The 17,285-nt window shown below is 35.3% G+C and overlaps 1 protein-coding gene across 1 annotated transcript in view; it reads left to right on the top strand.

Moving 5' to 3' along the window:
• DIP2B (disco interacting protein 2 homolog B) overlaps nucleotides 1-17,285 on the top strand; it is a 192,624-nt gene that overhangs the window by 155,816 nt on the left and 19,523 nt on the right. Inside the window, exons 28-34 of the mRNA XM_074270405.1 lie at nucleotides 1,407-1,518; nucleotides 4,349-4,458; nucleotides 8,484-8,614; nucleotides 9,167-9,335; nucleotides 10,516-10,686; nucleotides 13,236-13,297; nucleotides 16,135-16,192. Of these exons, the coding sequence (XP_074126506.1) occupies nucleotides 1,407-1,518; nucleotides 4,349-4,458; nucleotides 8,484-8,614; nucleotides 9,167-9,335; nucleotides 10,516-10,686; nucleotides 13,236-13,297; nucleotides 16,135-16,192 (813 nt within the window). The remainder of the gene's footprint in view (nucleotides 1-1,406; nucleotides 1,519-4,348; nucleotides 4,459-8,483; nucleotides 8,615-9,166; nucleotides 9,336-10,515; nucleotides 10,687-13,235; nucleotides 13,298-16,134; nucleotides 16,193-17,285) is intronic.

Raw genomic sequence — 17,285 nt, 5'->3', positions numbered from 1 at the left:
TTTAAGAATATCATGAAAACTCACTTTAATTTTTGCTAGATCTCTTTACTTTAATCTTGCCTCTCAACTTTTATATAATGCCTGGAGATAGAGGAGCATTCTATTGCAATTATGATTAGTGAGTTAGAGAATATAAGTGTTTGTGGTGCCCATTGAAGGAATATGTAATTTTTATTACTTAAAAACCCACAAAACTTCTCTTACTCTTTTCCACATGATCTCTTCATTCTGCCCTACCCTGATTTATTCTTGATTTTGTTACTTTGGAATATAATCTGGCATGATATTAAAAGACGCCCAACAGTGATGCCCCAATATATTTGTAGAGTAATCTGTTGCCATGGTATGAACAAAATTGTTTTTTAATCAGACATTGGGTCCCAATGGCATAAATTGCTCCAAAAATATATAGTATCCAAGTGTCACAAGATCCAAGATAAATATGTTTGCTTGCATTGAATCCACTTATACTTTAGAGTACAGGGCAATTTCCTGGTCGTTGTATTAAGTTTTCATTTCAAATGTATATAATGTTTTTCTGAGAATGGCTTATGTCCATAGGATCAAGGAGTGTTTAGTGTAGATTTCCTTAAGTCCTAAGAGGTATATTCTGCAAAAACTTCATCACAGTCTGGATAGTAGAGTTCAAGGATCTGAAAATGAAAATTCTGCTTTCCAAATATATCAGACAGTGTAGTATGGTAAAAAGAGCTCAAAACTCAAAAGTCAGGATAGTTCCTCAATACAAATCCCACCTTCAAGTACTTCATTTATCTCTCTTTAGTTTCTCTACCTGTAAAATCAGGCACTAATATCTGTAGTATATACTTCACAGTATTGTTGTGGGAGTCATATGAAGAAAAATCATATGAGAAAAATCAAACGATGGAAAGTATTATGTAAACATCAAGTGCTATATAAGTATATATTATTATTGTTGTTGTTACATGTCAGTATGTAGGAGAAAATGTAAGATTACAGAAATAGATTTTGGTCCAAGTCTAGAAATAAATAACACCTTCCTTTTATATGCTTCAAGAAGAAAAATATAAGAGAGATTTTTTTCATACCTGCTTTTTTCATATTTATTATATTTTAATATATTATTAAAAATAAATTCACATTTTTTCATACCTGCTTCATGGACTGGATTTTAGAAGGACTAGATTCGATTTCCAACTTTCCCACTAACTTGCTTTGTTATTTTAAGAAAGTCATATTATTTCTCTGTCCCTCAATTTTCTCATATTTGTAAAATGAAAAATGAGAAATTTTGCCCAGATATCTGAAATTCCCATTAGCTTGTAGGAGAAAAATTGATACAATCCAGAGTACTTGCCTAGGATATGTTTGATGTTAGTACTGCTTATTTTTTTTTCCCTTCTTTTCTCATACCTGTTTCCTAGGTCAGTAAAGCAGCCTGCATTCTCACAACTCAGACCCTTATGAGGTTGCTGAAGTCTAGAGAGGCAGCAGCAGCTGTAGATGTGAAAACATGGCCAACCATCATTGACACAGGTGAAAGAGTCGTCATGATTTCAGACCTCCAAGCATAGTTCTTAGGTTCTTTGTTCTAGAGTTGTTGAGAAAGTAGTATTTGCTTTAACCCATATTACTTAAGAATTCCAAAGGATTATGCTAAATTATACTTATTTTCATAGTATTTGTATGGGAGCACATTTTATTTATATAGACCTAAAATTAAATATTCACTAGTCAAATTAATTTGCTCTAAATTGCAGTGCAAAAAAAGTCTAAGAAATTATAATGATCCAAATCCAAAGATGCCTGAATATCAAGTACTAAAAATAATTTAAAATGAAAAAAATTCTGTGAACACATGTTATAACTCACTAATATCACTGTCCAACAATTGTTGTATTTATTTTGGGCAGGGCAGGATGATGTTCAAGTGATTATAAAGTATTAAAAAGATCTCTTCTTTGCCTTTTGATGTAGTATAACAGAAAAATCACTTGTTTAGACTTTGAAAGATCTGATTTGTAGTCCTGATTCTGTGACTCACTGACTTACGTAAACCTTGGGCAAATCATTTAACTTCCCTTGACCTCAGTTTCCTTATCTGTAAAAAGGCAATAATAAAGAGTCAAAGGAAAATAAACTCCATATTGATATTCCAGAGATACTATTTTTTAAATTAAATTAAATTTTTTTTATTATTATAGCTTTATATTTACAAGATACATGCATGGGTAATTTTTCAGCATTGACAATTGCAAAACCTTTTGTTCCAACTTTTCCCCTCCTTCCCCCCACTTCTTCCCCCAGATGGCAGGTTGACCAATACATGTTAAATATGTTAAAGTATAAGTTAAATACAATATATGTATACAGGTCCAAAGAGTTATTTTGCTGTACAAAAAGAATCGGACTTTGAAATAGTGTACAATTAACCTGTGAAGGAAATTAAAAATGTAGGCGGACAAAAATAAAGGGATTGGGAATTCTATATAGAGGTTCATACAGAGTTCTTTTGCTGGGTGTAGCTGGTTCAGTTCATTACTGCTCTATTGGAACTAATTTGGTTCATCTCATTGTTGAAGAGGGCCACATCCATCAGAATTGATCATCATACAGTATTGTTGTTGAAGTATATAATGATCTCCTGGTCCTGCTCATTTCATTTAGCATCAGTTCGTGTAAGTCTCTCCAGGCCTTTCTGAAATCATCCTGCTGATCCTTTCTTAGAGAACAATAATATTCTATAATATCCATATACCATAATTTATTCAGCCAATCTCCAATTGATGAGCATCCACTCAGTTTCCAGTTTCTGGCCACTACAAAGAGGGCTGCCACAAACATTCTTGCACATGCAGGTCCCTTTCCCTTCTTTACATGGATACTATTTCTTAGCATAAAATGAAATATGTTAATATTCTAAAGTTTAAGACCATGTTCAAATGTCAAGTGGTAGACAAATTATTCATTTTTTTTGTCCATACCTATGATTTCAGGTATTTCATTACTGATGCAAATTTGTAGTTCTGCAAGTTTATGTTACACACAGCTCTCAAACTCTGATTCTCCTCATTCTAAGGCTAGCTCTCTCCATTATATTACATTGCCTCTCTATGGTTATTCTCATAATTACTGTTTTCATGAATGAATTGCAAGATAGAACAAGTGTGTGTGTGTGTGTGTGTGTGTGTGTGTGTGTGTGTGTGTGTGTGTATTTTCTGTAAGACTACGTAGTACAAGTGCATGAGTACATGTATATATCTTTATTTTAACACACTTAAACATTGAATGCTCATGCCATATGATTGGATTGCTATGAGGCCAATGCTACAAATTGATCTGTGATTGATGAGTTTAGTCTAAGAGATTTCTAGGAATTGGTAAGATTATGGGAATGCCCTATGCAGTGGCACAGGTCAGGAACCAGAAAGTTGTTTTGGAGGGCTTTAGTTAAGCAAGTCTTTGCTCTTCAGGACATTGGGTCCGTAGGGTAAGATAGTCTAAAATCAAGGATAAAGGTACTCCAAAACTGGAGCTCAGTTTCACTGCCTTTAAATCATTAAGCTCATGTATCTAAATTTAGTCTTCATTAAGGAAGCAGAAGGAGCTATTCTAGGGTGTTGCATTTCATGAATGGGGAAAGAGAAAACAAAAGATGTCCAACTTCCTTTCTCTCCTTTGGTTCATTGGAAACTTGGACTGTATGAACCTCATTAAAGTATTTTTAAACCTTTCAGTCAATTCATCATAGTTTTAATGTCTAGAATATCACGTTAGAGCTATAAATAACCATCTTTCTGAATCCAAGTTGACATCCAGAGTTCCACATTTTACTTTTTAATTAAATTCCACCAAATATGCATAAAATTGTTTCTTTCTCTTCAACCTATTGGTACTATCATCACAAAAGCATTTCCACATGTGACAGAATGGTCTCCTGGTTGATTTTACATAATCAAAAAAGCCAAATAATGAATACATACATTTTACATAATGAAAAATCCAAAGTTTACTTAGTAGAGCACAGAAGCTAAATTCAAACAATTTTTATGAAACTATTTGAAGTCACTCAACTAATTATGAAATATTTATTAGGCTCCTACTGTCTTCTGTACATTATACTAAACATGAGAGTTACAAAGACAGAAAAGAAATAATCTCTACCTTCAGGGAGTTTTCATTCTTACCAGGGTAGTATATATTTGTATGCAAATATGCACATTAAAAATTATTCACAAAGAAACAGCATTTTGGTGAGCAAAGGGAGAAAGGGAGAACAGCATAAAGGACAGCCTATTAAAAGACAAAAATGTGGGCAGTAAATTGCATGTTCTAACACTTCTGACTGTGGATTATTTTCTTGCAGATGATTTGCCCAGAAAGCGGTTACCTCAGCTGTATAAACCTCCCACCCCAGAGATGCTAGCATACCTCGATTTTAGTGTTTCCACAACTGGCATGCTTACAGGAGTGAAGGTACAGTGATGAGTCATGTCCAAATGCTTGCTGAGTATCAGTAATAGCAAACTGTTCTGTTTGGGAGCGAGAGCACCATTAGAGGAGCAAAAGTGAAAATCATAGAAAGGCTAATTTAGGTTTGATAGCAAACAAAATTAATACTAAGTAGAACTGTCCCAAAGTGGAATAGGCTGCTCCAGGAGAGAATAGAGTTCCCTCTTTGAAGGTCTTCATACAGAAACTGAATAACCACTTGTTAGATATATATGATAGGGAAGGTTTCTTTTGGTACTAGATAGCCACAGAGGTGTTTTCCAACTCTGAAATTCTCTGTGTGAAATTGCACTTAGGAATATATGAAATCCTTGCTCTGGCTTTCCTCCATTCCCAATTTTGACCCTGTAATGAACCAGTTTAATTTTACACTATTGTTCCCTTGACTACTTCCAAATCCAGTGGAATTTCCAACACCATCCACTTGGTTAAATGTGTTAACTGGGTTTACTATAAATTTATGTTAATCTCATGAATTTTTCAGGATTACAAGGCCGTTATTTTATTTTTCCCCTGACTGATTCTTCCCTTCCCCACAACTAGTTGCAACTAGTTTTCTCTCCTTAAACTTCGCATATACCATTCCCTTTCCCTTCTCCCTCAGCAGAAGACTTCTCATTATACTTAAATCATATACTATGAGCTCCCTTTTTTTCACAGTTCTTATCATATATATAGTCTTTTGTTATCATCCCCCATTCTCTCCTTTATTTCAGCCTTGAGGAAGAGGTAACTTCTTACTTGGGCAACTCTTTTTACTTTTACTCATGTTTCCATGACCTGTTTTCTCTTCTGGCAGACAAATTATTTTCTTAGTCATCCCTACTTTAATTTTTTATCTCTCCCCCATCCATCTATTCCTTCCCTGCTACTTAGAAAGATGCTCAGATCTCACCTGTCTTTAAAATTTTTTTTTAGTATAACTTATTCTCTCAAGCAGTTATCTTTGTTTTCTCTCTTTCATATCAAACTCCTTGACAGAGGTATCTATGCCATATCTTCATTGCTTTTACTTTTGCTCTTAATCTGTGCAATGACTCCCAATTTCATCATTTACTGGAAACTTATGTCACCCAGGGTTTCATTGATCTCTTGATTGCCAAATCCAAAACCTTTTTTCATTCTTCATCCTCCTTGAATTTGATTTTGCAGCCTGACACTGTTGACCACTCTTTTACTAGGGTTCTCATGGCACTGCTGTCTCTTAGTTCTTCTCTCTTAACTGACCATTTCTTCTTTGCCCTTTTTTCTGAATCATTATTCTCATGCCTGAGGCCATACTCAAGGATTCTACTTTGGGCCCTCTTCTTTTTCTGTGTATGCACATTCTTAGGAATATCAGCTTCCTTTGGTTCAGTTGTCACCTATATACAGATGACTCCCAAATCATACATCCATCCCTCATCTTTCTTTTCTGATCATCAACTGCATACTAAATATTTTAAACTGGATGTTTCAAGTGCATATCAAATTCATTATTTTTAAAATAGTTTATTGTATTTTACCCTTAAACACATTCCACTTCTCACTTTACCATCATCCTTCATGATTATCAGAAAGGCTTACAATCTGCAGCTTCAAGTCCTCACTCTTACTCCCTACGTGCATCTAATAAATTGCTAGGTCTTGTTAATATAGTACCCTAACAACAATTTTCCTTTTTCTCTCTTCTGCATTAACATCAGAGATCCTAATTTAGACCTGATTGCTTCTTATTTAGCCCCTAGCTTTCTAAAACTGTGGGTCCCAATCCTATATAGGATCTCTTGACTGAATGAAGGGTCACATAATTATGATTTATTTATTATCAGTAAATGTTTGATTTATATACCTATATGCCTAAGGTCATGTAAAATTTTCTCTGGCAAAAAAGGGTTGTGAGTGGAAAAAGTTTAAGAAGGCCTACTGGACTGTTGCCAAAATCTCCTATTAGTCTCCTTTCCTTCATTCTCCCCCTTCTCTTTTCATTCTTCCATACAATCCAGCAATGTGATATTTCTTAAGGACAGTCCTTTTGGTGTCATTCACTTGTTTACAGAATACTTTGTTATCCAGGATAAAATACATACTTCTCCAGTTGATATTTAAAGCCTTTTATAGACTAGCATTAACCTGCCTTCCCAGGCTTATTGCTGATTACTCCCTTCATAAACTCTATATTCTAGCCAACCAGGCCTATTTGCACTTTCATCTCTCTGCCTTTACACAGGCTGTCCTCCAGGCATAGTATTTTCTTTCTCTATAGCCTCATCTTTTAAAATCACCTACTTTTTTCAAAATTCAGTTCAGGTACTAGACCTTTTACATCATATCTTTGCAGACCTCCTCAGCTATTAGTGCCCCCTCAAAAATTACTTTGTTTTCTTCGTAAGGACTCTATACTTTTCTTTGTTCATTTTGCTTCTTTTAACAGAATGTAAGCTTCTTGAGGGCAGGGACTTTCTCATTATCTTTTTGGTTCCAGAGTTTAGCATCATATGTATGCTATAGCATACATACATATAGGTGTGTGATATACTTGTTTATTGATTAATTAATTCCCCAGGATCCTTTTCTTCATTGTAAAAGAGCTATATGACCTACTCTCCAGAAGCATGATGCTGATGCAGATTTATTATTCCCAGTGGTGACATCATAATTCTCATTCTCCCTACAGTAATCCAGGTTGCCTATTTTCTCAGCCTATCACAGTAATAATGGTATAATTATTAGATAATGAGAATTACAGATGATGGGAAGCCATTAATTCAAGTGTCACACTTTAGTCTAACCCTCATATATTTACCTCTGCTAAAATCTGATTCCTGTATTATCATAGTATGGAAGTGATCTTAGATTCTGAAAAAGTGTGTATTATGATGCTAGCTTGGATAATTGTTCCAAAGATAAAAAGGTTTGCAATATAGGCCTAACTAGGTTTGGATAGGTTGGCCACTTAGGCTATAAAATTTTTTTTGGTCACAACAACTTGCTGAGACAAGAGGAAGCTGTAATCTTTTTTTTTTTAATTTTAGTAATATTTTATTTTTCCAATTACATGTAAAAATAATTTTTCAGCAATCTTTTTTTAAGATTTTGAGTTCGAAATTTTTTTTCTTCTTCTTCCTCCCGAAGACAGTGGACAATTTGAAATATGTTATATGTTATTCATGTACAATCATTTTTAATATATTTCTATATTAGGCGTATTGTGAAAGAAAAATCAAAATAAAAGAGAAAAACCGTGAAAACAAAAAAGCAAACAAAAAAAGTAGAAATAGTATACTTCAATCTGTATTCAGATTCCATGGTTCTCTCTGGGTGCAGATGGCTATTTTCTGCCCTAAATCTATTAGAATTGTTTTAGATCACTGTATTGCTGAGAAGAGTTAAGTCTATCATAGTAATCCTCACATAATCTTGTTGTTATTGTGTACAATGTTCTCCTGGTTCTGCTCATTTCACTCAGCATTAGTTTGTGTAAGACTTACCAGTCTTTTTTGAAAGCAACCTGCTCATTATTTCTTATAGAATTTCTTATTGTACATTCCATTACAATGTAATCTGCTTTAATAAAGAAAGTATCTAAGCTAATGCAATCACAAGTATAGATTGGTTTTTTTATTTGTTTTTGTTTTTACGGGGCAGGGTTTAGGGAAGTTTTGAAGTTAGTAAGATAATGAGAATAAAGAGGCTATCATTCCAACTCTTATAAAATTGACTTTTTAAATTAGAATTTTTTCTGTTTATATCAAGAGGATCATTTTCTTTTAAACTTCTTCATAGTATTGGTAATTAAACTAGAATATGTATTATAATTAGAAAATCAGAACCATCCTTTGAAGTTGGTGGGGGAGGTAGAATCTTATTTTCATGCTTTGAGATGTTTGGAAAAATTAAAAATCATGTGCAGTCAGCTCTGGGCTTCCCCACTTCAATATTCCTGCCATACCTATTTTTTCACCCTTGCAGTCACCATCCTGTCTTCATCTCTGCTTTATCTTTTGCAGATGTCCCACTCTGCTGTAAATGCTCTTTGTAGAGCCATCAAACTCCAGTGTGAGCTGTACTCCTCTCGGCAGATTGCCATCTGCCTTGACCCCTATTGTGGCCTTGGTTTTGCACTCTGGTGTCTCTGCAGGTAAGGGTTTCAAACTGAGAAACTGTCAGAAGTAGAATGGTAGCCTGGGTTATTTACCTTAACTAGTAATCTTTACATTCTGTGATTTTAATCATATTTTTAAGTTTCTGATATTTATTTGTTAAATGCAGTCTTCATTCCCTTTTTCCATTGAGTTGCCTTCATAATTAAGATTGTTAGAAGGAAATGTCCTATTATTATTCTCTTCCTGTCTTACCCAATAATCCCTTCTTAAAATTAATACCAAGTTGGGGGTGATACAAATAAATTAGAACATGTCCAGATGATCAGAACATGCCCCCTCTCAAATGTGTTGTTGGTATCTGAGAACATGGTCAGAAGAAATAAGAGTGGGTAGGTAGAAGAGAAGCCTCCCTTTTCTTGTCAGAGAGTTACCTGTGTTATAGATAAATGCCATCTTCTCCCAGGTGCACATTTCCTGAGGGTGTTGGCTCTTGAATGGCTGCCAACCTGGGTTCAATTCTTTTGTATCATGGTATATAGGATTCCGCCATGATCTCAGACATATCTTTTTAATCCTTTCTGTTGCAGTGTATATTCAGGTCACCAGTCAGTTTTAATTCCTCCCATGGAGCTTGAAAACAACCTTTTCCTTTGGCTTTCTACTGTAAATCAGTACAAAATCAGGGACACTTTTTGTTCCTACTCAGTAATGGAGCTGTGCACCAAGGGGCTTGGGAACCAAGTAGAAGTCTTAAAGGTAAGTGATTTTGTACTCTGACATAAAAATTGATGTAAAAAAATGACCAAAGAGATGGTCCTATAAAAATTTAAAGAAACATTGTATTTTTAAAGGTCAGAGGGAAAAGGAGGGATGACCAAGGTTGTCATTCTCTCAGTTTTAATTATAGAGATGGCCTTGAAAAAAAATCTAACTCTTGTGTGCCAGCCACAAAATATTGGCACATCTTTTCTACTTTTCTGGCATGTGCCAGCCACAAAATATTGGCACATCTTTTCTACTTTTCTGGCAAGTCCATTAAACAGATTCTTGATGAACTCTAAGGCAGCTATTTCTCAGCTCCCAACTTTGACAATCACAGTTGAGAAAATCAGTAGAAAACTAGATAGAAATGATACTTTATGTAAAGATAAAGAATCATGTCTTCAAGTGAAACTTGAGATCTTGAATGCAAGAATCAAAGACCCTATTTCAGTAGATTGGTTTTTATGTTTTTAAATAGTGTGTCTAATTGATAGGAGGAAATTCAAGAAGTAGAAGCAGTATAAACAAAAGAACTTCAGGAAACATTTTAAAAGGGAGAAGAATAATGAAAGTTAACTTTTAAACTTTTATGTTATCATGATTTTCTTCTTCATCACCACGATAGTATTTCCTTAAGAAAAGGAATAGAAGGGGCAGCTAGGTGGCGCAGTGGATAGAGCACCAGCCCTGAATTCAGTAGGTCCTGAATTCAAATCTGGTCTCAGACACTTAACACTCCCCAGCTGTGTGACCCTGGACAAGTCACTTAATTCCAATTGCCTCAGCAAAAAAAGAAAAGAAAAGAAAAAAAGAACAGGAATGAGAGACTGGAAAACTGTACTCAGGGATTCTGCTTTGTTTGTTTCTTTTTAAAAAAAAAAAACTCATTTTCCCTTTGTGAAAGAGGGACAGAAAGGGAGAACAAGATATTCTATAAGATTTGAAGCTTTTTTAAAATGAAGAAAATTACAATCATATCAGCTAGGGGGCAGTACCTCTAACCACCATTCCTTAGGCATTTTCTGTTCCCAAACGTCTTGCTTTTCTTCCAAATATTTGTGGTGCAAAATTGGAGTCCTTTAACTCTGTACCTAGCTAGAAAGAAAGCATAGCTAATCATTCTTTTTTTTTTATTTTTATGGTCCTATGTGTTATTGATCAAACATTTTTACAGGCAAGAGGCATAAATCTGTCCTGTGTCCGGACCTGTGTGGTTGTTGCCGAGGAGCGGCCTCGGGTCACCCTCCAGCATTCCTTTTCCAAGCTTTTCAAAGATATTGGCCTCTCTCCAAGGGCTGTCAGCACAACATTTGGATCAAGAGTCAATGTGGCAATCTGTTTACAGGTGACCTTCTTTAAAAATTTTCACTTGAAATCCTAGTTTCTTTTGGAACCAGTAAAGGAGTTAATACTCCATACTTGTTCAATAGTATATTTTAGAACTTCTTAAGTTTGATTTCTTTCTTGTCCTTTTTTCTGTTACCTCCACACTGTACTATCAAGATTTTTTTTTTAAGGGTACCTGCCTTTTCCCAGATGTATGCTAACTTTACTTTTAACTTAACTCTAAACCTGGGAACAGAAGGGAGGTTGCTAAAATTGAGGCTGATTTCAAAAAGTTTCATAGAATAAAGAATGATTCAAAGAATTAAAGAGGATACTAAATTACTTAGTCTTTGAATTAGTTTTATAAATATTTCCTAGCTCTTACGCCAGAATCCTCAACAGGTGAGATTATCTTCTATGGATTTTTAACTTGCAGTATGGTCAGTAATTCAGTGTGATTTCCACTGACATTTTCATGGGTCTCATTTCTTCATCATCCTGGGACCATCTTGGCTAGTATAGTAGACACCCCTACCTCTACCCAGCAACTCTAAGCCTAAGGAAGAAAGATGCTTAACTTACTTCCTATTCTGAAAATTGTTGTAGCACTTAGAAATAAAAGAGAAAATAGAATTCAGGAATTCATCCCATTGTCTTAAGACTCACTTCCTTAAGGGACCTGTATGTGCCAAAATGTTTGTGGTAGCCCTTTTTGTAGTGGCTAGAAACTGGAAATTGAATGGATGCCCATCAATTGGAGATTGGCTGAATAAATTGTGGTATATGAATATTATGGAATATTATTGTTCTGTGAGAAATGATCAGCAGGATGATTTCAGAAAAGCCTGGAGAGACTTACCTGAACTGATGCTGAGTGAAATGAGCAGAACCAGGAGATCATTATACACTTACTCTATGAGGATCACTTCTGCGGGAAGTGGCTCTCTTCAACAAGGAGAGGATCCCAATTGATGAGTAATGAACAGAACCAGCTACACTCAGCAAAAGAACACTGGGAAATGAGTGTGGACCACAACATAACATTTATACTCTTTCTGTTTGCTTGCATTTTTGTTTTTCTTCCCAGAAAACCTTTTTACCTTCTTTCTAAGTCCGATTTGTCTTGTGTAGCAAGATAACTAAAGAAATATGTGTGTGTGTATATACACATATATTATGTTATATTTAATATATACTTAACATATTTAACATGTAGGGGGTTACCTGCCACCTAGGGGACATGAAAAATTGGAACAGAAGTTTTTGCAAGGGTCAGTGTTGAAAAATTATCCATGCATATGTTTTTTTTTTTTCTTTTTCTCTTTTTTAATGATTATAACTTTTTATTGACAGTACATATGCATGGGTAATTTTTTACAACATTATCACTTGTACTCTCTTCTATTCTGATTTTTCCCTTCCCTGTCTCCACCCCCTCCCCTAGATGGCAGGCAGTCTTATACATGTTAAATATGTTATAGTATATCCTAGGTACAATATATGTGTGCAGAACCGAACAGTTCTCTTGTTACACAGGAAGAGTTGGATTCAGAAGGTAAAAATAACCTGGGAAGAAAAACAAAAACGCAAACAGTTTACACTCATTTCCCAGTGTTCCTTCTCTGGGAATAGCTGCTTATGCCCATCATTGATCAATTGGAACTGAATTAGATCTTCTCTTTGTTGAAGATATCCACTTCCATCAGAATATATCCTCATATAGTATTGTTGTTTAAGTGTATAGTGATCTTCTGGTTCTTCTCATTTCACTCAGCATCAGTTGATGTAAGTCTCTCCAAGCCTCTCTGTATTCATCCTGCTGGTCATTTCTTACAGAGCAATAATATTCCATAGCATTCATATACCACAGTTTACCCAACCATTCTCCAATGGATGGGCATCCATTCATTTTCCAGTTTCTAGCCACTACAAAAAGGGCTGCCACAAACATTTTGGCACATACAGGTCCCTTTCCCTTCTTTAGTATTTCTTCGGGATTAGTAGTAGTAGCAGTAGTAGCACTGCTGGATCAAAGGGTATGCACAGTTTGATAACTTTTTGAACATAGTTCCAAATTGCTCTCCAGAATCATTAGATTCTTTCACGATTCCACCAACAATGTATTAGTGTCCCAGTTTCTCCACATCCCCTCCAACATTCATCATTATTTTTTCCTCATCTTAGCCAATATGACAAGTGTGTAGTGGTATCTCAGAGTTGTCTTAATTCCATGCATATGTTTTGTCAATAAAAAGCTATAATTAAAAAAATAAATAAATAAAATTATCACTCTAGGAAAAAAAAAAAGACTCACTTCCTTGCACAGCTTTATAGCCCTGAGATAATGAACACTATGATGAAGTGTGAATCTGTCATTTCTACTTATAAGCCTTCAACAAGTTGCAGAGAAATAGGAAGAAGATAGATAATTTTCAAAGTGAGGTGTATGTTCTTTATCTATATGCTTGAAATCTGTAGTTTTTTAACTTTAAAATGATAAATAGAAAAAATACAAATTGATGCCTATTTTCTAATAAATAACATATTGAAATTTTTTCTTCTCTTTAGGGAACCTCAGGGCCTGATCCAACTACTGTGTATGTAGATCTGAAATCGCTAAGACATGACAGGTATAGTAATTTCAGATTTATATTATAAAGGCCTCCCTTTTGCAAATGGGATGTATCAGTGAAGCCAACATTTTTTTCCCTTACAGAAGGAAAAAAAAGTGTTTTTGTATTCTACTTAGTAAAGGATGACATACTTTTTTTTTTTTTTTTTAATTAACACTTGGTGGACTTACAGCAATAGAAAGTTTTTTATACTATGTTGATGAGCTATATTTCTGAATCAGAGAAATCACAAGATTTCAAGCTGAAAGAGACTTTGAAGGGCATATAGCCCAAGCCCCTCATTTTACACTTGAGGAGAAGTGAACTACCAAATTTGCAAGTGATGAAGAGTAGCACCAGAATAAATTCCCAATTTGTGTATTAGGTTGTACTGGGAATTGAGCAGAAATTAATCGAAAACAAGAAACAGGTTCCTTCTATTCGAGGGATTACATTCCAAAAACAGAAGTCTTTGAAGAAAAGAGTAGAAGAAACACTAGGCTAGGGAGTCCAAAGACCTGATTTGGATTCCTGGATCTACCATCTAATAGTTATGTGGCCATAGACACGTCATGGAAGCTCATTGAATCTTGGGTTCTTCATCTCAAAAGTGATGGCTTTGATGACTTCTGAGGTCTCTTTCTGCTCACAAGTCTCTGATTCTAAGAATTCATTTCATCAAACATTTATTAGATTCTTACTGTGTGTAAAGCACTGGACTTGGGTTTAGAGATAACACAGACCCTCTTCTCATGGACCTCAGAGACTAGTGGAGGAGGGACACATCCACCAATAACTAGAAGGGAAAATGAGTTAAGTATACAGTAAAAAAGCAGGAGGCAAAGTACAGCGAGAAATTGAGCGGTAATATGAGGAAGAAATTGAGGGGTAGTCTGAAATGTTTGATGGAAGAAGGGACATCAGTCTTCAGAGCTCTGAGACAGAAGATGGGGAGGAAAGAATCTGAGGGGTGGGACGGAGGGAAGGAAAGGAGGGGGGTCAGCGTATACACAGGCCACAGACATATCAGAAGAGAGTAAAGAGGAGTTCAACTAAAGAATGTGTTATATGACATAAAGACGTTCAGCTAAGCTGGAACTAGACTGTGGGGATCCTTGTGTGCTAGGAATTGGAGTTGATAACTTGATCAATAGACAGTGAATTACTGAAAGTTTCTGAGGAGAGGAGTGATATCATATTAGCTTTACATTAGAAAAATTGACTCTGAAAGTAGCTGGAGGATTGCTTGAGATTGGAAGTGAAGATATCCTTTAGGAGGCTATCCCAGTAGAAGTCAGAACCTGAATCAGTGTGGTCACAGTAGAGAAAATAATAATATGCAAGAAATTCCAAAAAAAACTGGAGCAGACAGCAATTAAGCTACTTGCTCAAGGTCACAGAGCTCATAAATATCCAAGCCTAGATTTTGTCTTCCTGACTTCCTGACAGTGCACCCAATGTAGACAGGCCAAGGAATGTGTTGGAAAAGCATAGATATAAAAAGGGTTTTGGAATATAAAATTTGTCCTGAGTATAATAAATCAAATATTCTCCATTTATTTTGATGGAGAATTTAGTTGTATATTCTTCTGTATCCCACTAACTTTCTATGTGTTGAGTCTCCTTAGTTTATTGCTATAAAATAGTTAGCTACTGGTAGATTTCAGAGGGCTCTAGACTTTCTCCAATATAGAATCTCTTCTAAAAACCTTGAGAACTTCTCTTATATTGTTAATCAGTTTTCCATTTCTTCTGTGGCACACACACACACACACACACACACACACGCACACGCACACGCATACACACACATACATACACTATTTTACAGAAAACCTTGTGGCTGAAACCTCAATTAAATGTCAGTATTTAAAAGACATATTATAAGCAACTAAAAGTTTATTAAATGATACAATCCTATAATACTAGAGGTTTCCTGACTAAAGTCACATGGGTGGGGATTTAGAAGGAAGAATGAAAAAAAAAAAATTTAATACTGATGAGGTGTGAGAATTGAGGGAAAGAGATCCCCTAACAGCAACAAGATCCTCTTGGCCCAGTGGCAGGCTTTGCGAAAGAATTTGCAAACCCCAGTGAATACAGTTACGAGGTTTGTGTCAAAGAATGGGTTTTATTTGCACTTAAGAAGCCAGCTTTCTAGGAAGACAGACTTCTTAGTGGGCAAGGAATATAGCAAAGGTGGATTACACTGAGAAGAAAATATCTTCAACAGTGGGCAAGGTCCTGTTAGGATGTCTGCAAATTATATCTTGCACATCTTGGCCTGAGGGCTGGGGGAGCAGTTTGAGCCACTCCATAGAGGACTATTGGCTATGAGATCTCCAATTGAACAAGATCACATAACTGGGAGTTTGAGCCACTCTATGTTAACTGTGCCCCAGGCCTAGATTTCCTATTGAATGAAATTACTTAACTGGGAGTAGCCCTTATGCACAGAAGGGTATGCCCCTCTCAGGGGAGAGTTTGAGACCCTGGATTACCCTTCTCTCACAGATTAAGGGGACACAGTTTCAGGGCCCCTCCCCAAAGGTTGAAGGAGACAAAATTTACATCAGTACCTTATACATTGAAAATAATTAAATTAAATGTAAATAGTTATCAGGCAAGAAGAAAATTAATAAATAGGAAGAATTATCAGTAATCTAGGCTTGCCTCCACAGTGGCAATGGGTATCTTATATTTAGGATATTGATTAGGTAAAACAAACTAGTAGTTTTGTAACCTAATGAAATTTTGAATTTATTTTTTGAAGGTATATATAGGATATACATGTGTGTGTATATCTACAAAAAGAGACAAAGAACATTTTCCTGACAGTGTGTTTTCTTTCATAGAGTTCGTCTTGTGGAACGGGGAGCTCCCCAGAGCCTACTTCTCTCAGAATCTGGAAAGGTAATTTGGTAGTTACCTTAGATACTTTTACCTAAGCAAGATGGTGTGGGTTGATACACAACTAATTGATATACAGAAACTTATCCCCATTATTTTGAAATTTTTCCATGAGCTCGTTTTTTTTGCTAGAGTTGCAAACAAGAAATATCATAACCAATTTCTCTCCGTTTCCTTATTCTGCTCTCTTATAGAGAAACTAATAAACAGAAAATAGTTGCATATACAAGAAAGATATACTATAAACTCTTGAATCAAATAAGTTTCGTGTTTTTTTTCTCCTATGTTCAAAGTTGGGATGAACCTCAACAAGCATTTCATCCAGCAATATCTGAAAATAATCTCCAATCTACCATATCTTGTGAGGGATTACCAGCTTGAAACCCTCCTATATAAGACAAATTGGTCCCTTTTGAGGCATTACAATTTTAGAAGCTCTGCTTTTTAGGAAGTTTTATTTTGTGTTAAGCCAGCATGACCTATTTGCAGAATAAGTTTAATCCCTTTTCTACATTTCAGCCCTTCAGATACTTAAAAACACCTATCACAACCTCCTCAGCTTTCCTTTCTCTAGTTCTTTTTAGTTATTTTTATATGGTTGGAAATATTTTCCTGATAGTTTAACAAAGTAATGAAGTAAGTGAGTAAATGATATAAGAACCTTTCACAGTTTTGGGAAGGTTAATGTTGATCTCTGTGTCAAGTAGTAATACTTAGTATTTGTTTAGTTCTTATTGCAGCCTTGGCATAGTTCTAAGATTGTTGTTCTTCAGTACAGTCTGTAATTAGTAAATTTTTAAAAAATTCTTACTATGTACCAGGCACTGTACTAAGCTCTCAATTCACTATATCTAAGGAAGATCCAAGAAAAAAAGTAAAGATTTTGTAATTATTAAATTAGCTGATGGTAATAAATTAAGTAGATTGTTAATAATCTAGACCCCAAGTCAGGAACCCTCTCCTGAAGGATTTGTGGCTCTAAGCACAATCTCTTTGCATAGTTGTCTAAAAATAATATTAGAGGGGCAGCTAGGTGGCGCAGTGGATAGAGCACCAGCCCTGAATTCAGGAGGACCAGAGTTCAAATGTGGTCTCA

The sequence above is a fragment of the Sminthopsis crassicaudata genome, chromosome 5, assembly GCF_048593235.1.
Source record: "Sminthopsis crassicaudata isolate SCR6 chromosome 5, ASM4859323v1, whole genome shotgun sequence".
Lineage (NCBI taxonomy): Eukaryota > Metazoa > Chordata > Mammalia > Dasyuromorphia > Dasyuridae > Sminthopsis > Sminthopsis crassicaudata.
This window is presented reverse-complemented; position numbering and strand designations above follow the sequence as displayed.